Source organism: the organism of the source record quoted next, unplaced genomic scaffold (assembly GCF_019419815.1).
Source record: "Pyrus x bretschneideri cultivar Hongxiangsu unplaced genomic scaffold, Pyrus_bretschneideri_v1 Contig34, whole genome shotgun sequence".
NCBI classification, from domain to species: domain Eukaryota; kingdom Viridiplantae; phylum Streptophyta; class Magnoliopsida; order Rosales; family Rosaceae; genus Pyrus; species Pyrus x bretschneideri.
The window spans coordinates 2,723,098-2,746,237 of record NW_025999657.1 but is presented as its reverse complement, the minus strand read 5'-3'; the positions used below and the strand labels follow the sequence as shown (position 1 = coordinate 2,746,237).

General features: G+C 38.1%; 1 protein-coding gene and 1 long non-coding RNA gene across 2 annotated transcripts; both read left to right on the top strand.

Moving 5' to 3' along the window:
* The first annotated feature begins 8,740 nt into the window (after window positions 1-8,740).
* On the top strand, window positions 8,741-9,618 carry LOC103958432. The gene is made up of 2 exons (XR_007260938.1): window positions 8,741-9,018; window positions 9,275-9,618. It is a non-coding gene; the product is annotated as an uncharacterized LOC103958432 (long non-coding RNA).
* An 8,429-nt stretch (window positions 9,619-18,047) lies between these two features.
* LOC103958457 lies at window positions 18,048-21,761 on the top strand. Its single transcript, XM_009370722.3, has 4 exons — window positions 18,048-19,655; window positions 20,471-20,617; window positions 20,725-20,841; window positions 20,953-21,761. Exons 1-4 carry the CDS (start codon window positions 18,114-18,116, stop codon window positions 21,559-21,561), a joined length of 2,415 nt encoding a protein of 804 aa, XP_009368997.2. The 5' UTR covers window positions 18,048-18,113; the 3' UTR covers window positions 21,562-21,761.
* The last annotated feature ends 1,379 nt before the right edge of the window (window positions 21,762-23,140 follow it).

Here is a 23,140-nt window from a genome sequence, read left to right as displayed (position 1 = left end):
AGAAGCAATAACCGTAAGTTCCTACTTCACCAAACTCAAGGCGTTGTGGGATGAGAGAGATGCTGCGATTAGCCTACCCGATTGCGACTACAACACTTTGCAACATGTGTTGGCATTCCAGCAAAATCAAAAGGCAATTAAATTTCTTATGGGACTTAATGAAACATTCAGTGCAGTAAAGGATCAAATTTTGTTGATGGATCCACTTCCTCCCATCAACAAAGTATACTCCCTTGTGCTGCGACATGAGAAGCAGCACAACACCACCACAGGCAAAACGCCAATTCAGGAAGCTGCTGCCTTTGCTGCAAAATGACCAGATTCTAGCAAGAAGAGTGCTGATATGAAATGTACTCGTTGCAACAAAGATAATCACACCTCTGAAGATTGTCGTGCCCATTTAAAGTGTGATTATTGTGGATGGAAGGGTCATACGATAGATTATTGTCGAAAGCTTAAAAGGACAGATCCGGAGCAACAAAGAAGTCATTCTAAACAGCAGTGACCGAGAGGAAATAACGTTTCAAGCAACCTTGAAAGGCAAGATTTGGGAAATTCTTTCCTTTTTACACCTGACCAATGCAAGCAGATCTTGACCATGCTCAATGGCAATAAAGCCAAGGCAAACAACGTTGGTAAAATTTCCTCTCTAAATGATCTCTCAGGTAAAGCTTTTTCTTTCACTTCTCATGATCAGAAGTCATCATGGATCTTGGATAGCGGTGCCACAGACCACATAATTTCCTCACACACTTTGCTGACCTCTTTTGTGCCTGTTAAAAATAAAACCGTAAAACTACCAGATGGTTCTTATGCTACTGTGACACATATAGGAACCATGCAGTTTTCCCCATATTTTATCTTACATGATGTCCTTTGTGTCCCCATGTTCCAACTCAACCTCATCTCTACCAGTAAACTTGCCTATCAATCCTTGTGCATCACCATTTTTCTAAGTTACTTTTGTGTGATTCAGGACCTTCGTTCGGGGAAGATGATTGGGACGGGGACTAAGCGAGAAGGCCTATATTTCTTGGATGACACCAACGGGAGACCCACCTTGTCCACTTGTCATGCTGTTACAAAAGCTTCATCCCAACTCTGGCATCAACGCCTAGGGCATCTCTCTGACAAAGCCCTTCATCATACTTCGCTTCCTAAAAATATTATTGGTTCTTTTGTTTCGAATAATTGTCTTGTGTGTCCTCTAGCCAAACAAACAAGATCTCAGTTTTCATTAAGTTCAAGTTCAACTTGTAAGCCTTTTGAACTATTACATATGGATATTTGAGGGGGGGGGGGTTTCGTGTTGCTTCACTCACTGAAGCACATTATTTCCTCACAATTGTTGATGACTACACTCGTTCCACTTGGATTTACTTAATGAAACACAAATCTGACACAAGACATTATTTGACAAGTTTTATCAATCTCGTTGAAAACTAGTTTTCTCACAAAGTGAAGACCATTAGGAGTGACAATGGTCCCGAATTTAATCTTGCTGCATTCTACTCGACCAAGGGTATTATCCATCAAACCACTTGTGTTGCCACTCCACAACAAAATGGAGTGGCTGAACGTAAACATCGTCACCTCCTCAACGTTGCCCGAGCCTTACTTATTCAAGCAAACTTACCTACCAATTTCTGGGGAGAAGCCATACTCACTGCAGCTTATCTCATCAATCGTACGCCCACCATCGTCTTGCATGGTAAAACACCTCACGAGCTTTTGTTCCATAAACCACCTAAATACTCCCATTTGAAAGTTTTTGGCTGTTTATGTTTTGCATCCACGCACCCATATCATCCGTCCAAATTTGATGCGAGGTCTACCCCATGCATATTTCTTGGTTACCCCTATGGCAAGAAAGGGTGCAAAGTCTATGATCTTAACACACGTCAAATTTTTGTCTCACGTGATGTACTTTTTCGTGAACATACATTTCCCTTTACTCATTCTTCCGCACAACACTCTGATACCAACCCTCAACCAACCTTACCATATCTATCTCCCATGGATGATCTCTCTTTTGATCCACCCAGTACCACACCTCCCCCTCCCATCGTCGACGACCCTTCTTCTCCCAAAGACACCATTCTCGACCCTCTTGTACCCACACCTGCTACCATACCTCTACCTCCAAACCCCATTCCTTCTCCAGCTGACATACCACCAACCCTACCACCCCAACTCTCCCGACGTTCGTCTTCCCCCATCACTCGACCACCTTCTTACCTTCAACAATTTCATGTTGGTGTCCCGCTGCCTTCTCGTCCTCACCAATCATCGGCCTCTACCATTGGCTCACATAAAGGTAGTACCTCTCACCCTTTTTCTCACTCTTTAACTTATGCTCGCTTGTCTCCCACTCACTGTGCCTTCACCACATCTCTTTCCCTTGTCAAAGAGCCCCACACTTACTTGCAGGCTATCCAGGATCCTAAATGATGCCAAGCCATGCACGATGAGGTTACTGCTCTTGAAGCCAACCACACCTGGACCCTTCAACCTCTTCCTCCTAGGAAGAAACCCATCGGCTGCAAATGGGTCTACAAAGTCAAACTCAATCCCGATGGCTCAGTGGAACGCTACAAAGCACGCTTGGTTGCCAAAGGTTATACACAGGTCGAGGGCCTCGATTACACCGAGACATTTGCTCCTGTTGCTAAATTAGTCACGGTTCGATTATTGCTTGCTGTTGCTGCTGCCAAAGGTTGGCATTTGTATCAACTTGACGTCAATAATGCTTTCCTCCATGGAGATTTACTTGAGGATGTTTACACACGACTTCCACCTGGATACGGACGAAAGGGGGAGACACGAGTATGCAAACTTCAGAAGTCTCTCTATGGGCTTAAACAGGCTTCGAGACAGTGGTTCCTTAAGCTTTCTTCTGCACTCAAGGCTGCAGGTTATCGCCAGTCCAATGCGGATTATTCTTTGTTCGTCCGATCCAAAGGTACCAGCCTTACTACTATTCTAGTGTATGTTGATGATGTGATATTGGCAGGCAACAATTTACCATTTATTGAGAAGACAAAGGAGTTCTTGGCTAACAAATTCAAACTCAAAGACCTAGGAAAATTGAAGTATTTTCTGGGCATCGAAGTTGGAAGGTCATCTCAAGGTATCTCATTATCACAACGAAAGTATGCCTTAGACATATTGAAGGATACTGGTTTTCTTGGAGCAAGGCTGGCACGGTTTCCCATGGATCAAAACTTGACACTCACACAAACAGATGGAGAGTTACTGGAAGACCCATCTGCATATCGAAGACTTGTTGGACGTCTAATTTATTTGGCAATAACACGGCCAGATATTGTTTACTTTGTCCACATTTTAAGTCAATTCATGGACAAGCCTAGACTGCCGCATTTAGATGCAGCGCACCAAGTTTTGAGGTACATAAAAGGGTCACCAGGGCAAGGCATCATGCTTCACTCAACAAGCTCACTTCAGTTGAAATCATATTGCGACGCAGATTGGGCAAAATGCAAAGACACAAGAAGGTCAGTTTCGGGGTATTGCATCATGCTTGGAGATTCACTCATATCTTGGAAAACAAAGAAACAAACCACAGTAGCGAGATCAACAGCGGAGGCAGAATATAGAGCCATGGCGTCTACATGTTGCGAGATAACTTGGTTGAAGTATGTGCTTAGTGATTTATGTGTCGATCACTCACAACCAGTTATTTTGTTTTGTGATAACCAAGCTGCACTTCATATTGCATCCAACCCCGTGTTCCATGAAAGGACAAAACACATCGAAATCGATTGTCATTTGGTTCGAGAAAAGATACAAGAAGGAGTTGTCCAAATTGCTCATGAACGAACTCTACAACAATTGGCAGATTTATTCACCAAGGCACTGAGTACCTCCCAGTTTGAAAGTCTTCTTAGCAAGTTGAGTGTAATCAACATACACTCCAACTTGAGGGGGAGTGTTAAAGATTGCAAGAATCAAGGATGAAGATTTGGTCATATAGCAGCTGTATAGGAAAGTATCATTGTAATATTTAGTTTCTGTTCTTGTAAGTCAACTTATTCTTACCTATTTTAGCATGCACTCATGTATATAAGTGTCCGTTGTAAACCGCATTAAGAGATCAATATAGAAAACCTAATTGGATTTTCTACATCAAGATTGTATCTTTCTTGATTTTCTATATAACCCATGTATTTCGTATATATTTACTTTTAAAATTCTTTGGTGTTGCTATTTTTATGTTTGGTGTCAGAAGTTTAGGTTTCATCTAGTAGAAACTTGCATTACTGGGTTATAATTGCATTCCTGGGTTATAATTGGTGTCAGAAGTTTAGGTTTCATCAGACCAGTTACCATATGTTACATTGTCCAGTTCAAGCCTTTCTTTGAAAATATTTTAGGGTTCTTTGTTAAACAATGGCAATGTGAAACTAGGAAGCGCATTTTTGTTGCTTATTTGTAAGATACTTGAGAAGCCCAATATTACACTTAATCAAAGAACCGAAAAGGATGTGGAGGTTTTGATTTCTTGGAGAAAAACGAGGACTAAACCTGGGAAGATGCTTAAAGCTTAGACCTCTGGAAATTTATGCATGATAGTCGACTCTAAATCAAAATGTAAGGGAAACTCGACTTTGTCCAGTTAATGGTTGTTTGGCATAGTTTTCTTATGAGATTTTTGGGGTGGTCTTTGAAGAGTTGATGCGATGTGAGGTGAATCTTCGATTGAAATTTTCAACATTAGCCACTCTTTCCCAAACCGATCAGTTATCAATTTGGACTTCCTTTGAAATTTAGTTTTTGTGTGTAATCCGTGACAGACTGTAAACTACAGTTCAGATATGCATGCCTTCATTCATTTAACTTCATTTCACTTTTGTTGTTGAATTTATATGCTTTTACAACTAAATTTTACTCTGTCCTAAATATTTATAGCTTCATTAATTTCAAATAATAAGGATGGAATGCAGGGAGTCGATGTGAGGTAGAGTGCTGGTTTGGTTTCCGCAACAACTTGAAATTCTACAATGGCTATATATTGTAGCTTATCATGTTCCAAAGAACCTGAATGGCAGGTTAAAATATATTGTAGCTTATCAACACATTTATATTCAACTTAATTATATTTTATTTCCTTTTATTTGCAACTGTATGTTGAATTTTGTTTTTATGACATGGTAAATAAAACATCTAACACAATACATCTTAAGGGGCACGAGCGCCCTTGATTAAAAAAATTGTCTCTCTTTGAATATGCTTCTACGTGTACAAGAAGCCTTTCTTTTATCACACATTTTACACGCGACTTAATTATATTCCATTTCCTTTTATTTGTAATTGTATATTGTATTTTATTTTTAGGACACGGTATAAGAAAGAAATCAACTAACATAATATATCATATTAAGGGGCGCGTAGTGCCCGTGATTAAAAAATGTCTCGCGGGAGAAGGCTAGTTTGGTGAAGCTTTCCAGAATGCCAAAAATGCCCATTTGTTTCTTTCACATCAAAATCCAAAAAATTCAAAAAATAAGGACAAACTGATAAAAAATCATAACTAAAAAAAAAAGCTGTATTGGAAATCAAAATAAATAAATAAAAAAGAAAATGGAATTTAAAACCAATACTGGTCAAAAGTCCACATAGTGAGTAACTGATCAATGCAATATTGCAAATTGATCTTTATTTGCCACTTAGTACTACGATCTGGTGGTATTCCTCTTCACTTGGAAGTGAGAGGTTTTAGGTTTGAATCTCGTGGATGGCGAATTCGATACAAAATTAGGCTGCCCATTATATGGCTTAGCTGAACTCTTCCTTCCCGTAGTCTAAAAATGTTGATGTACTCAAAAAAAAAAATACTGATCTTCATTTGAAAAAAGAATTAAAAAAAAAAAGTAGATAAATAGATGCAGCAAAAAAACCAATCCAAAAAAACGAAAAATGAAAAAAATGTTGGAAAGAAATGTGGGACATATTGCAGTTTTCAAACTGCTTTCAGTAGTTGAATAAAATATAAAAAATAAAAAGAAACCTAATACGTTTACAGTTAGAACTGCTATTCTACAGTTGAAGGCTTGAACCGGGCAATGGGATTATGGGAGCGGTTCTGTGGAAAGCGAACGTGCATGGAAATAAAAGCAAACGTGGGATATGATCTTATGAAGCAGTTTTGCGGGAAGAGCTAAATAAAACACAAAATACACACACACACACACCAGTTTGGTGAAGCATTCTGAAATGTCTAAAATGCCCTCACTTTGTACACAAAAAACCAAAAAAAGGGTCTAAAAAATAGGGTTAAAAATGTAATAATCTCGAATTCTCAACGGCATTAATTCACAACCATTAGATAAGATACTCACACTTTAAGTTCATTTTCAGCCTTTAGATCAATTATTCCACAACTGCTACATCACATCTGGATTTGGATCACATCCTGTGTGAAGAAACACTTACAATAGAAAGACAGAAACCATCTATCGCACGATCAAAGCAGCAACTGCAACGGTTGACAGACCCGACATGGAACTGCCATATATTGCACGTTCTCGATCACCACAGAGCATACAAAAGGGAAAATTGGATGATTTTCTCAAACTCATTTTTGTCTTCCATACAAAACGCCCTCCTCCACGCCTTTTCTGTATGATTTCTTCATCTGAAACTGACAAACCTGAAAATAAATGTTTGGATTTACACAAATCGGTCAGTACTATCCCTCTTTATTCGATATCCTTTTTTCTTTTTTTTTTTAGTCCCATCGTCTGCACACTATTTATTCTGTCTATACATTCTATGGTTTTTTTCTATCTATTCATTCTGTGGCCTTAGGTACCTTCCATCACTCTCTTTCTCAAATATTGCACTGAGGTAGAATGCGCACTCATTCTTTTAGACTAAAAACCCAGAAATCCTAACTTTCAAGGACGATCCGGTAAGCATTTTCTCTAATACTCACTCTCATATTTTCTGTGCTTTCCTTGGTTTTTTGCGTTTGTTCACGTTTTTTATGGGTTTTAAGTTTATTGCAGTCAATTTCGGGTTTTGTGGAGTCGGAAAATCGAAGACTAAGAAGCAGAGGAGGAGATCGGTGAAGAAAAAAGGAGCGAAAGTAAAAGGAAAAAATGTGAGTTATTTTTTATTATTCTCTTTGTCAAAAAAGCAATTTTTGGATATTTTATCATTATTGTTTGGTTGCTGGGAAATTGGGTTACTGAGTAGCAAATAAATTTGATTGTTTGTGGTTTTTGAGTAGTTGCAGAAAGTAAATTTAATTATATTGTGTCTACTGGAAGGTTGGAAGAACTGATATGCTTATGTATATCCATACATATGTTCTGATTCCTAATAAACTTTGTATTATTTTTGTGCTTGTCATTGGCAGGTAGCTTTGAAAACATTAGATAAATTGGATAATTTTCTCGAACAATATTATCCTTATCTTGGCCAGATTTTTGAAATGGGTTTTCGCTAGAGATTTTCACTTTCTGCTTCAATCTAGGTACTCTATGCTTAATTGAATTGTTCATCACGACCTTATTTTCATATATACTAATTTGGAGTTTTTAACTCGATTGTCATTTGAACCATTCGAAATTATTTATATTTACCAGATTTTTTAAATGGGTTTTGGAACAATTTGTAGAAAGCTCTCTGTTTTGTGTATTGGTTATTCAGTTTCTGGCTTAATTTTTGCTTTTATGGAACGCCAGAGACATTTAAGGAGTTACTGAATTACCAGTTGTTGTTTCTGTTTTACTAATGCTTTGGGGTAATGTTTGAATTGAATTCTGTTATTTAAACTAATACATGTTAATTACTTTCGTGTTGCGTACAGACCCCTCTTCCGTATGATTTCTTCATTTGAAACCTGCAATCCGAAAAATAAACGTGAGGATTTACACAAATCCTCGAGTATTTCCCCAACTCTTTACTTCTCTATCATTAGGTACCTTCCATCACTCTCTCTCTCTCTCTCTCTCTCAAATATTACAATGAGGACGAACTCGCACACACTCTGTCAGATTTTCTGTATTTAGAAAAAAAACTCCTGAAATCGCTAACCTTGAAGAACCATTTGGTAAGCATTTTCCCCGCTACTCTATGTCAGATTTTCTATATTTTTCTTGGTTTTTGTGGGTCTGTTCAAGTTCTTGAGGGACCTGAAGTTTTTGTGGGTCTGTTCAAGTTCTTGAGGGACCTGAAGTTTCTGTTAAATGACTATCTGCTTTCCATCTTTGACGTCGTTTGGTTCCGACTGTTTTGTTTTCTTCTTCTTTCCTGTTTGGTCTGAATTGTGTATTCGGATAGTCTAATAAATAATTTTTGGTTAATTTTGAAGTTTTTTATATTTTGAGCCGAGCCCTGGTTTCAGATGATTTATCGGATTAAAGTTTTCTGTAAGTGGTTTTACAGCAATTCCTTGGTAGTTAATTTCTTGGTTTCGGATTAAAAGTTTTCTGAAGGTAATTTCTTGGCGGGTTTTGTGTTTACTGTAATGAATTGTGGGTGATTATGTTAGTGGTGTTTGTATTTGAGCTTGGGCTTGACGGGGTTTGTTCGTGATGATTGGTTGTTGGTTATGAACTTAGAATCTTGGATTTTATATTTTGATTTGGTTAATTCAATGGGATTTTGTGTAATGTACTACTACGATTAGTACTTTGTTTTTGGGTGGTGAATTTATAAGATTTGGAATCTTTATGGAAGAATAAGGAAAGAAAATCTGCAAAAAAAGGCAAGATTAGTCAAATTCTCCCACCGTTTCATTTTAAAGATGTTTACAGCTTTAGGAACCTACTTTTCATCCTGAGTTTTCATCCCACCGGAGATTGGCGGCTTCAACTTCATTGTCGCTGAGGCTGGTGGCCCATTGGTGTCGGGTACAGTTTATTGATACATAGGAGTTTATAGGTAGGTTGGTTTTTGTATACCTCTGTGTCGAAAGAAATATGTGTATGTTGTTTGCTGCAAATGAATTGATTTCATTGCATTTCAGGCTTAATGACTTGAAGCAACGTGGTGAGTTTTATGCTCTTCGTTCGATTATAGTATATTCTTTTACAATGACTTTAAGTATTTACATAGACAGTTTTGCAATCTAATTTTTTTTATTTATTTATAAGTTTTTGCTAAAGATGCACGATTCAGTTTGGATGTAGCCTTACAATTTTTTTATTAGAATATGATGTTTTAATTGCTCTCTTACTGAGTAAAGTTTTGGACGGTTTGGCAATGTGTAACTGAAGTTCTGTTTGTCATTGTATCGATGTTGCAGTTTGCTTACTTGCCAAAGCTTTTAACGTGTTTCGGGAGTGATACACATGGAGAATACCAATGGCTACACATTCCAGGTTTGAGCATTTGCTTGCTGTCTATTTGCCATACATGACGATAAAGAAAGCCAACAAATTTTCAAGTCATGTTCGCTGATTAGGATTGGATTAGTCTTGGGTTAAGTAGAATTTGATTGAAGAGGCTAACATTAAGTATTTGTGGGTTAATTTTCGCATTGTTAGATTTTTTGTATGCAGAGAAAGGTTTCTGGCTCTTATATACCTAACTATTAGCCTTTTATTTGTATTATTTCTTTGTTCCATATAAGTATTGCTTGCAATGTCATTTACAGATCAATTAAATTACAAGCATCTATTTGCATTTATGGACATATATTATGCACTGAATTTACTATGTCATTTTGGTTTTGGCTTTTACTTAGCCTTACTAAATTACATTAATTTTAGAGCATATTAAGTAACTTTTAACTATCACAATAGTTAGGTAAATAGATGAAGACCTATCCAGAAAAATGCACATTTTCACATAAAACCGTGAACATCATTAAGGTATCTTATCCATGAATATATATTCTATATGTATCATCATGAACTTAGTTTATCTTTTCCACTTTCCTCAGAACACTACATTAGGGGAGCCTCATGATCATTATTATCATTAAAAACATAGCAGCTTTTTTCGGAATCACCTCAGTACCAAACCAGGTCTAAGAGCTACTCAAATGTTTTTGTGATGGATTGCACCTATAAGACTAATAAGTACAAGATGTCATTGTTTGATATCACTGGGGTCTCAAGTTTCAACCCATAATTTTATTCTTGTTTTGCCCTTATGCGAAAGGAGGAGGAAGATGATCTATGTATGGGCTCTGACAATGTTTAGTAAACTCCTGGGAATTGATAATCATCTAGTGGCAATTATATTAGAGAGGGAATTGGCGTTGATTAAGCTATAGAAAGTGTCTTTCCCAAGAACTACAAATATTTTATGTGTATGGCATATCGAGAAAAATATTCTTACAAATTGTAAGTTTCATTTTGAAAATGAAGATGAATGGGTTACTTTGATATCCACTTGGACTAGTTTAATACAGTCTCCTGATGAATCATCATTCAATGAAGATTGGAATCGTTTTGAAGTAAAATACAAAGACAAGTACAATAATGCTATTCTTAAATATATTACAACTACACGGCTGCCTTTCAAAGAAAAATTTGTAAGTGCATGGACAAAGCAGGTTTTGCACTTTGGTAATCTTCTTAGTTCAAAAGTAGAAAGTGCACATGCAATGTTAAAGAAGTATCTTCAAGTTTCAACTGGTGGCCTTCATGAGGTGCAAGAAAAGATTTGTCTTGCTATTGAAAATCAATTTCAAGAAATCAAAGTTCGACAAGATTCGTGTCATATGGTCTTCGAATACCCTTCTTTAAACAACTTACTCATGTATCTATGTTTCCATTGGATGAGTTACATAAGCAATATGGAATTAGCAATATCCACTGATGTTTAATCTCAATGTACGGCCATTTTAAAAACAAAACAATGGACCTTCCTTGTGCACACATAATAAGAGAAATGAGAAAGGAATTGCAATTGAAGGACGTACATGAGCAATGGAGGATTGATACAAGATCGTTTAGTGATGTTTGTGATGTTAACTTGGATGGTGATAGAGATGAAATAAGTAATCTTTTGTCAAATGTTTAAATCGAAGTACAAAAAAAATACCCCTTTCTGAAAAAGAAGATATCAAAAGGCAGCTCCCAATTTCTTGGTGCTTCTTTTCCCTTAATTCTTAAGCCTATTATTCAAGCTCATCAAAGTCGTCCATCAAAGTCGAAGAAGAGAAATGAAACTAACTCCACGCAGCCTGCACCTTCGTCATTTGAGATAGTTGAGAAGTCCCAAAAATGTAGCATTTCTAACAGTGTTGGCCATAACCGTCGTACATGCGAACTCAACAGTAGAGCTGCAAGATTTATGTGCTATGATTGCAGATTTTGAACATAGATATAATTGTAGGTTCTTTTTTTCTAATTACTTTTTAAATCACGTTCATTTTGGTAGGGACTTGAAATTAATTGTGTTTCCCTCAACTGAAATTTCTCTTGTATGTGTAACAACTAAAGTTTGCAAATAACTACACTTTTTATCATTAGTATTTTAATGTGAGTTTGGATATGTACTTGGAATATATAGGACGTATTTACATATGTTTTTCTAACTGTTTTGGTATTATGATAGACAGGTTATGCACTTTGCTGATACATATTTGTGTGTTTGATTTGAGATGTAGAGGCAATTGAAGATTAGAGTTTGGTATCATGCAAATGGGAACATATATGCTTCAGGCTTCTGCTGCTTTGGATTTTATATTTTATCTTATTTTGTTTCCCTCTGACTTTTTCAAGGATTTGTTTGAGATTCTAGTAATGGCGTTCAGATTTTGAAAATTGTTCTCTTTTGTGTTCTGGGTTATATTATTGTATTGAACTTATGGTTCTTTTGTGGAAATTCAAATCTGGGGTCATTGTTTCTGGTTTATTTTGTATCAATTTTTTTTTGTTACTGTAGCAAATCTAGGAAAATAAATAAATCTACCAGAAATCCCTGCAATTTTTTTTCGTAAGCTAAATCCATTTCAAATGAAAGATTAGTGAGGCCTTCAAGAAAAGAAAAACATGCTCAAAATCTAAGATCATCTCCACAGAGATGCCAAAAGTGTCTAATAGAATAAAAAGATAACAAATTTAAGATCTGGATGATCCTTTTCATAGGGATACTGTGATCATAATCGTTCATCATATATCGTACGGTCAATTTTCGTTAGGCACTATTTGTGATGATTCGTCACTAATTTTTTGTTTTTATAAATTTTAAAAGAGTGATTTTACGAAAATACCCTAGAGGCAAGGACTTTGACTTATGTTGACCATCGTCTAGAGAAACATATGACTTATTATTTATTTTTTATTTTTGGCATAATTGCGTAGTACTCGATGGTACGAATGCACATGCGAAAGCTGTTTGCGAGCCCGATTATAACGGTATGGTTACAGACGTTTGCAATTGGTTACTTACATTTTAGATTATAAATTATTTGAACTCCCACCTTATGGGAAAGAAGCCCAATCAGTTTTAAGCAAAGAATAAGGGACCAATCAAATTAAAGGGTAATGACCAATAAGAAATCAGGAAGTAAAAAAAAAAAAAAAGGAGGCTCCAGCCTTCCGGTCGGTCCATACACCCGCAAACCACCCAACCCAAATGTGGCAAATTTTTGCCATTTTTATTGTTGATCACCGCCATCCATCACCTAAAAATCACTCATGTGGCCTCCCATCCACCATCTCAGCCCAAAAACATAGAGTTTTGGTTCCAATTTCATGAAGGCCGACGCACGGCTTCGTGGATACTAGGCGGCAATCCACCCATTTCTAAAACATTTACCTTCAATCACCACCACCAAAACACTTCTCTGGAGATCAGGAACAAAGCCCAAACAGTTTTAGGGGCGGTGGTGTTGCGGATTGATCGAATAGAAGAACACCTTGGCCGCAAGTATGAAACTTGCTTTACTCATTGAAATCTTTATTTTCGTGAAATTTGAGAATTTTTAGAAATAATTGATTTTTCCGGCGAGTCAGGGCGGCCGACCGCCGTGTGTAGCGGGTGGGGCGAGACCCCACCTGACCTTCCTAAGCTAAGTCTGATACTCCAATTGCATAGGTGAAGTCCAATTAATGAAATTCCATTGTTTGGGTACAATTTCTCTAAGGTCCGCCACTTGATCCTTATTTGAATCGACAATCCAACCGTTGGATCATCACCAAACTTTAGTAGGTTATTATTCATAATATTTGAGGACAATAGGAGCTGACGGATTGGGAATCCGACGTGCGGATCTTCTCGAATCGGATCTTTCTGATGGTTGAGTTTTGATCAATAGGTCTCAAATCATTTTAGAACATCCTTGGAGAGGTGTTTTACGTAAGTTACGTGTTCTATCAATAAGAATTCTGAGACGTGACTGAATATTTGGTCTAGGCGACGATCGTTTGTGATGCCTCGATATTCGTGCTTGGGAGTTGTAGCGCGGACCTCAAGTGAGAGTAGGTCTTTTTCCTTTTTATAATATGTATATGTGTGTGTGTGTGTATGTATATATAAACTTTACGGTTTCCAGAAACATCTTTTTTTATATGGAACTATGTTTTGCTTGCCATGTCATAAATAAGTTACATTTTAAATATTGCATTGTTACACTTGTGAATTGTATTGTGTGATGCTACAGAGACTCAAGTAAGCTTTAGGTGAGTGTTATGTGATTGAATGGGTTGTATTGCATTGATATGCACACATTTATTTAGAGCTCATCATGGATGCACCCCGGTATTAGTGCTCCCGCCCGGGGCTAGGGTCAGCCTTCACGTGATTGTTCACCTCATACACTGCACACTCACCTTGTATCCAAGTCTGGTGCCAGCCTATCGTACAAACCACAATAGGTGATTCCAACTTGTAGGTGACCCTTAAATTATCACACAACGTTCACGTGATCGTATCACTTGAGCGTACATATTTATACCCAGCCTGTCGTACAGGTCACATTAAGTGACTCTGACTTATGTGCTAGCCTAAATTAATGAGCTACAAGTCCAGTTGTACAGGTCACGTTATGTGACTCCGACTGGCATACTATTTTATATTGGTTTCATACTTGGCTTACATTTATTATTGCTAAGATATTATGACATGGCATACTTCAGTTTTTGCTGCTCTTGTGCATTGGTTTTTATACCTACGTAGTAGTATTATTTTCTAGAAACTATACGGGTTTTACAGCGAGGGGTTATAACGTTTTCAAAAGGTTTTTATTAAAACTTTATTTTTAGGCCCACTTACCCTTGTTTTTTGCCCCTTCCAGGTGTTAGTAGCAGAGTTTTCGTACCGACGAGGATCATTGGCAAATCTTGGTGTAGGCGATTATCATCAATGGTATAATTCTCATCCTATTTTACTGTACTGTACTTATGCTCTGTCATCACTTGTGAATTGGGTTCATTCCCACTCACAGCGCACTCTTGTATTTAGACACTTTTAGGTTTAAATTTATTCACATTTTCCACATCACTACACTTTATGGCTTCGTCACCTTCCTGGTGTCGGTCAACACAGCTCGATTCGAAGTCCTAGTTGATATTCCGAGTCGGGATGTGTCACTATTTATATTTAATTTTAAATTTAAAACGATTTCTAACTGCACGATATACAATGAACGATCACGATCACATGATTTCCGAGGTCCCCAGGTCCCAATAGGACCTAGAATATATAATAAAAAAAAAAATTTGACTCATCATTTGAAAAAATGAAAATTTAGCATCTGCATTCAAAGTGCCATGTCAACTCTTAATTGAAATTTGACAATCTAAATTTAACATCTCCATTAGAGATGCTCTAAACATTCCCACCAGTTTATTTAAGTCATCAAACTATACTCAATGAGGTTTTCAAAATTCTAGGCACATTAAAAACAATATAAGGGCAAAATTAGAAATCACATCAAAAGAATTAAAATAGATAAATTAAAAATATAGATGGAGTGTGGATTGATATTTTAGGAGTGTCAAAAACAGCTCCCATATAACTTTACATCAAAATAAAAAAAGATAAAAATTTTCATTTCTTTATTCCTTCTATAAATTAAATTAGACTCGCCTAGAACAAAGATAAAAAGACGGAAAAAAAATCATTTGAAAATTTAGTTTATTATTTAAGTATTGTGTTTATTTTTAATTAAGAACACACCATTTAATTTGTAAATTTAGTTTTAAAATTTGATCTTCTTAGCATTATTTTTTAGAAAATTCATTGGCATCTCGTGTCCAAATCTGTAGAGCCTTGCCCATTTCTGATCCAAACAAATTTTCTTTGTAAATAAGGGTGGGCATAAAAACCGCCAAAGCGTAAAACCGCATCAAACCGTATGAAGAAAAAAAAACCAAAAAGAGCCGTGTTGACCAGAAAAAGTCAACTTTGAGTCAAAATTTGAACCAGATCGGTTCAAACTGATTCCAGCTCCAGTTTCGAATGAACAAGAACCTGCCGGAACCAAACTGAACCATTTTATTAATAATAAATAAATAAATTATATATATACACACATGTCATGGTATAATTGGTTAAAAAATTAGTTTCACCAAGTTGCAAATCAATGGATCCCATCCCAATTAGGGCTCACCCACCTCACTCATAGCCTCACATCCCCCATTTCACACTTTTAGACTTTCATTCTTTTTTTCACTCAGCCGACCACCTCACTCACGACCTTTCATCCAAAAATATCAGCGATACCTCAGGCAGCCCACAACCTTAGCTCTCTGTAACGGCCTTCGTCATCCTTCCTCTGCGACAACTCATGACTCTTCGTCCTCCGTCCTCCCTCCTTGGTATTTTCTCTATCTTTTCTCATATCTGAGGTTAGGAATATGGTTGAGTTTTACTGGTTTTCCATTTTCTCTTGGGCTGAATTAAAATTTACTCTTGTTTTGTTGTCGTACTACTGTATTCTTGTGAGGTTAGCTCATATTGAGTGATGTGCGGCCTAAATTGTAATAATATCACTTAAAACTACCATATGTTGGTAATCAATAAGAGCATCTATAATTTTTGCCAAGAATTAAAGGGTAGGGTTGGACATTGGGTGGATTGGGCGGGGTTACCCTTAACCCGTAGGGTGAGGCGACATGCTCAGAATACCAACAAAGATGCATAGAAAACTAGGAATCTTAGAAGAAATTTAATGGAGTGGCTATTAGGGGTGGGCAAACGGGTCCTGTACCCGCAGGTCAGGGCGGGTATGGGGCGAGTCCAAAATTTCAAAACACAAAACGGGGCGGGGCGGGACTGGTATACAAAATTAACGGGACGGGCGGATCTAAACATATGAGGGAACGGGCCCCTGGCCCGGCCCGTTTCTAACTTGAGGTAATTGGATGAGATTTTATGATTGGAAGTTTTCATTCATCTTAGACTCAGAGTCTGAGTCTTTGACCTGTTCTCCCATTCATTCACGACTCGAGCCCAATCGAGTCTTCAACTGCAGTCATCCATCAACAACCACCATCTCTGACCACAGCCCTCGACTTCGTCTTTGTCTCCCTCTTTCTGGCGAATCGTGAGTGGCGACCACCATCAACAACCATCATCACCGTCATCTTTCCAGATTGTGACCACCTCATCACCGCCATAAAGAATACCACCATATTGCGAATCGAAATCAGCAACCATCTTCTCATCTCCTCCCAATTTAAGGTAATATAATTTCTGAACTCTTAATTTTTAACTCTTGTTAATTTTCTGGATTTATGGATTTAGGGTTCCCGCAATCTCTGATTCTCTCTGATTAATTTTCTAGATTTGGGAGTTAGGGTTTTCTGCAATCTCTCACTCTATTGAGCAGTTCGTAATACCCCAAACCCAGTTCATAAATTTGCCTTCATAGGAATTGGGAAATTGGGATTTAGGGATTAGGATTCAAATGTTCACTCTATTGGGCATTTCATATTGTTTGAAATTTGAAATGGGAATTTATTATTTATGTATTGTGTAAATTTGCAAACTTGCTTGAATCTACAAGCTTTGCATTGAACCTATTGGGCATTTCAGCAACCTGTGCAATCTTTGAGTTGAATCCACAAACTTGGAAAGAACGTTGAGTATTTTATTGATAGTGGAAACTGTTTGCAAGTTCTGTAATTTAGAGATTGTTTACAAGGCTCAAAGTTCTGTAATTGTTTCTTCAAAAAAAAAAAAAAAAAAAAAAAGAACCTGTGGACCCACCCCAAACCGGCCCGTTATTAATGGGCCGGGCTAGGTTCGATTCCAAAGTTCAAATTTCTTATGCCCGGCCCGGCCAGCCCCATTCCATTTTAAAACGAGTTCGGCCCGGTCTCTCCAAATTTGGGCTCGGCCTGGCCCGTGCCCACCCCAAGTGGCTATGGAGGATGCAATGGGGAAAACTAAAGTTGACTGACCAATGCATATTTCTTTGAATTCTCTCTTTTTGTTGACTTGGTGCCACTAACCAAAGACATGCATTAAAAATGATATGGGTTGTATGCAACTTTATATAATCATTTTTAGAAGATGTATTTGAATGCATGATGATTTGTTGTTCAAATAATTTAGTATTTGGAATCATAAACCTGCAACAACTGAATCGAAACTGATGTAGACCGAACTGTACGGATCTAGTAATAAATTTAAGCGGAACCATATCGAACCAAATCGTTAATATTTTTCGATTTCGGTCCTATTTAGGGGTGAAACCACACCGTGCCCACCCCTATCTTTAAACAAAAAAAAAAAAGAAAAATGTTTTGTAATGAACCAAAGCATTTGAGTGAACCCCAAAACCATGGAAGGAGATCATCTCTAGATTCCTTCCTCCTAATTCATCAAATTAGGGAATTCGTGCCATTGAAATTTGATCTAATAGTTGAAGTTATTATAACTTTTAAAGTGGCCCCTATTTATAACCGTTTGATCAAATTTCTATAACACGGATTTCCTGATTCAGTGGATTAGGACTCTGGATCCCTTTCCCAAAACCAGTTCCGCTTCCACTTCCACGTCACACTCGTAGACTCCGAATTTAGCGCCACGTACCCCCTCCCTCCATTCCCCTATGAAAACGCGCCAGAGCTTTCCCTTTTCTCCTCTCATTTGAAAACTTTCAAAACCTCTCTCCCTCTCTCTTCCCCTTCAAAAACCCTAGCGGCCATTGAAAAAAGCCAAACCCTCCAAACCTTACCATGCTCCCGCACTCGTACGCCGTCGATTCCCATTCCAAATCCCAAGACCTCGCCTGCACCATCCTCGCCTCCTCCGCCCCGCACCAGATCTCCTCCACCTGCGCCTCCATCGAGTCTTTCCTGCACTCCCTCTCACCCGACCAATCCCGCCACTTCTTCTCCCTCACTTTCCCAACCCTCATCTGCAAGATCTTCGGCTTCGAGGATGCAACGTCATCACCGCCGCCTCTGCCACAACCAACTTCACAGCAACAACCCTCGCCCTCCTCCCCTTCCTCCTCACCCAACGGCTGGATTGATACCGTCCTAGCGTCCAACGACGTAGATTTAGCCAACAGGCTCTTCGCCCTCCTCGCCCCCAACAGCCTCCTCTTCAACGCAATATCCGCCGTTGATCGCCTCTCCCTCGTCAAATACGTGTTCCCTATTGAACGGTTGCCGGAATGGGTCCGATTCATGCTCTCGTCGGAAAATGATAGCCGGGTATTATCCGATTTAGCCCCAATTTTCAAAAATAGGGTTAAGGAAGACTCAATTAAACCCAATTTCTATCAACTCCAGCTCAATGTCTTTGAATATTACATGTTTTGGTTCGCTTATTACCCTGTTTGTCGGGGAAATGGCGAAAATTTTGATGTTGTTTCTATAAAAAGGAACAAAAGGTTTAAATTTGAGAATTGGGTTTCATCAATTTCTGGTTTTTCAAGCACTAGGCGCGGGGCGGAGGTTAAAATTGAATGCAACTTATATATTAGGTTTTTGTATGCATATCTTCGTGCTTTTGTTGGTGGAACTGATTTGAATCAGCAACTGCCACACCGTAGTTCGCTTTTGCATTACTCATCGGGATATGATAGCTCGGTCATAGCTCAGGCAGAGTTTTTTGTTAATGCTTTGGTGAACTTCTGGTTGGTTGATAATGATTTTTCACCGCTACCTGTTAATCTGTGTAAGTCATCTGGCGTTTCATTCCCATTCCGATCAGCTTTGGGCGAGACCCCACCAACCCCCGGGTTAGGAGAGGTGGTGAAGTTGTCTGTGAAGTACTTGAATTTGGGTTTGGTCGTGCATAGAGATGGAAATGAGGATATGGAAAACTATGGGAGTCCGAGGTGGAGAGTGCCGGGTTCATTTGATGCCTTCAAGTTGAGGGATGTAGTGGCGGTTTCACCAGGTATCGGATCTTGGAACTTGCTGATACAGAGGCCGCTGTACCGGTTTATATTGAGGACATTCTTGTTTTGTCCAGTGGGGGCTTCGATTAAAAATATATCAGAGGTGTTTTCGGTTTGGATTACCTATATTGAACCTTGGGATATTAGTTTGGATGACTTTTCAGATCTTGATACTGTTTTGGACGGATCAACTAAGAACGGGAGAAAGGATAGCCCGCAGCCTCAAGACCGTTGCTTTACATCTTCTTGGCAGGGTTATGTGCTGGCCAACTACTTGTATTACAGTTCCTTGGTTATGCATTTTATTGGGTTTGCCCACAAGTTTCTTCACACTGATCCAGAAATAATTGTCCAGATGGTATTGAAGGTCAGATTCTTAATCATTTCTCTTTCTAATCTAGTTACCTTTGTTAAGATTGAGTTTCTTCTCCTGGTGATTATGATTCCAGAGACGTATTGTTGTGCTCAATCTTGAATTTAAACTGTCTGGTTGCCTTGGATGAATGTAGTTGCATGATGAGCTTATTAATCATAAGTTTCGAACAGTATTATGTTTCCACCACTGGTGGAGGAATATCTGATGATTTTCAGTGGGCTGGAACCTCCGTCAGTACCAGGACCAATTTGTTGAGCTCTAAGTCTTCTGACTGTCAATGCTAATTTTAGTGACCGATTAGGTGTTTAATGATGGTGATTTATTTTTTTTCTACGCTTTATGGTTGGAAGTATAGAAGTGATGAGTGCTGATGAATTAAATGGAGGTCCATCAAGTTTATGACTTGCAAATTCTCATCTAAATAAAATTACTCATATCAAACTATTGTTCATTTCTATTGGAATTTCAAACTTTCCAACTTGGCTACGTCTTTATTAGGGTTTTATTGAGCTTTGGCCTGTCGAGATGCATTCCTCATACGAGCAAATTTGTGATTCTTGAGAATTGAAGATCATACAGTGTGCATTGTTTCAGAGTTCGGTATTAAAACTTCAGTAAGAGGAAATTTTGGTCATATCAACATGTTTACTGAAAACTAGTACTATATGTTAAAACTTAATTGAGAATAATGTGATGATAATTCGTACAGATCCTTGACCAACTTCCTATGCATTACGAATCTTTTATCTGTCAAAAATAAATATGAAGAATATTTTTGTTTCTGATTATTCTTCATTTCTGTACAGATCCTAACTATATTGACATCATCCAAAGAACTCATGGACCTTTTAAAGATGGTGGATGCTGCTTTTCATTCCAAACAAGCAGGATCAGGAAAATCGATGCGTAATAGGTTATATAGATTTGTCACTCCAATTCGCGAACAGCTCCAGGTACGTTTACTTCTCTTGTCTAATGTGTTGCATTAGAATTTTGTTTGCCTAACTGTTTGAATTAGTGTTTGACTGATTTTCTGTGTATGATGTATTGGTATCCCTAGGACTGGGAGGATGGCTTATCTGAGAGTGATGCAGATGGGTCTTTCTTGCATGAGAATTGGAATAAAGATTTACGATTGTTCAGTGATGGAGAAGATGGCGGGCAACAGTTGCTTCAGGTATTTATTATTATCATTTTTATTGTTCTCTATTTGTGTATGTTTACTAAATTAAATACATCTGTTCACATGACAAGATCTCATCCAATTTTCGTGATTTTGTGATTGCAGTTGTTCATATTACGCGCAGAAGCTGAGTTGCTAGCTGTTTCTGGTGATAATGGTGCGCACAACCTTCAGTGCATAGACTCTTTGAAAGCTCAGGTGAGCTATGTATTTGGTGGGCATACTGTAAAGGTACTGTCATTTTCTCCTGAACCAAAACAGCCTCCGCAACCCCGTGATGAAATATTCAAGCCCAAGAGAGTTGGCAACCACACTCTGGCTGATGTCAAATACAAGGGTGACTGGATGAAGCGCCCCATCTCTGATGATGAGGTTGCTTGGATGGCGAGATTACTTGTTGAGTTTTCCGGTTGGATAAATGAGCGTCTTGGACTAAACCAGTCGGAGAGCAGCCAAGCAGACCCTTCATATGTGGAAGTGTCGAGCGATGTTGTGGGCAATGTGTTTGGACTGACGGATACGATGAAGGCAGTGTTGGGTGCAGTAGGTTCTTGGCTTGTGATGTTGGGGGTGGCAGTGGTGAAGCTAATGAGGAAACATGGATTGAGGGTGAATCTGAGGATGTTGGCGTCAAAGAAGGTTGTAATGGTTTTGCTTTTGTCTGCTGTGTATACTATATTGAAGAAAGCTTTTGGAATGTACCAAAGGGTGTAGATTAGGGGTTAGAACAAGGATGTTGAAAACAGAGCTTTGCTTACCTGCACATTAACGGTTGAGATTTAATTAAATCTCAATTAGTTAAATATTAACTGTTCACTCGTGAGAAAAAAGTGCGAGGGAGAATTTCCAGCAAAAAACAAAGGAAAAAGGTGTATAGAAAGGGAAAAGGAACAGGGGTTTTTGTCCTGTGTGCACTTTTTTTTATTAGCAGTTTTGATTTTGTTAATTTTGCATCTGTAGAATGGTAGAGGCAAATGTTTTTTCTCGAGCCCCTATCATGCTCTTCATGCTTTTGTAACATGTGACATGGGCGATACCGTTAGTGTCTTATTGCTGTGTTGTGCTTTTGAAAAAACGGTTTCGAACTTAAGTGAAACCATGAATCCGGACTAAGGTGCAATTTAAGTTAATAGTAGAATGGAAATGTGATGTTCGGGACAAGACATTTTACACGTGTATAACCATGAAAGACTCTTTTTCAGACGAAAAGATAACAGTTTTATTATAATATTAGAAATTGGTACAAACTTCATCTAAGGGCTTCGAATAAAATCTGAGAGATTCTCAATCCAAATGAAGACATCAAAACATAAAAGGCCAACTTGGCCAACTAGTCGCCACCGTATTGGTGTATTTGAGGGTGACACGTGCCTGAGAATGGCCAAAGAAAAGCATCAAAATTTTGAAAGCATTTACACCCAAATTTAGAAGATTGAGATGACATTCGAAAGCGAAATGAACTTCACTCCAGGTGGAAGAGGCAAACACTTCGTGTTTTGAAACTTGAGAATTCCTATGCACAAAAACCACAATATAATGAACATGAGGACATTCTTTAACAATGAGGCAGTACTGACTTTGGAAAGGAGCTAGCTAGGTCCATAGACACCATATGAACATGAATTTTGTGTTTAACACAATGAGCGAAACCACTAGAAACAACAAAGTAGACGTAGGAGAACCCGATACACATGAACACAAAATTAAAATAATCAGTAGGAGATACTCACAAATAATCTCACCAAGGAGGCACTTATAAACTGAAATACTAAAGCGAAAAGCAAAATTAAGGCTAGGAGAACAGGAAGAGGGTTGCCATCGACCCTAGGTCGAAACAAGAAGCCGGCTGCTATAGAGTTTCTAGGTCTAGCAACCATAAATGACTGTTGAAGTGACTAATTCTTGCAAATTAACACCATGTGAAGTTGATGCATTTAGAAACACATTCGATTAATCTGTAATCTTTTGACCCCAAATTGTAACTTTCTTAACCCGTGTTGAACCCAAAGAGGCTTAAACTAATGATTGAATATAGAGTAGTGCTACACGTATCATCTATTTATACTATTTCCATAATAGACGTATGGTCTACCAACACATGTGAGTTTCATCTCTATTAGAAAGATGGTATAGACGATAGTACATATAGATCGTAATAATAGTATTCTTGTTGAATCCAAGAAGCCGAGGCCTGCAAGCGTATTCAAGATAACACACTGCCTGTTTCAAATTTTTTAACCAAAATGGAACACTTTGTGTTTGCTGGTTTACCTTAGGCGTATTGGCCTATATT

Excerpts from the sequence above, each read along its gene's own strand:
- LOC103958457 (XM_009370722.3), top strand. The coding sequence starts at position 18,114 with ATGCTCCCGCACTCGTACGCCGTCGATTCCCATTCCAAATCCCAAGAC. Across the intron at positions 19,656-20,470 it reads TTGTCCAGATGGTATTGAAG|ATCCTAACTATATTGACATC; the intron begins GTCAGATTCTTA and ends ATTTCTGTACAG. Across the intron at positions 20,618-20,724 it reads CAATTCGCGAACAGCTCCAG|GACTGGGAGGATGGCTTATC; the intron begins GTACGTTTACTT and ends TGGTATCCCTAG.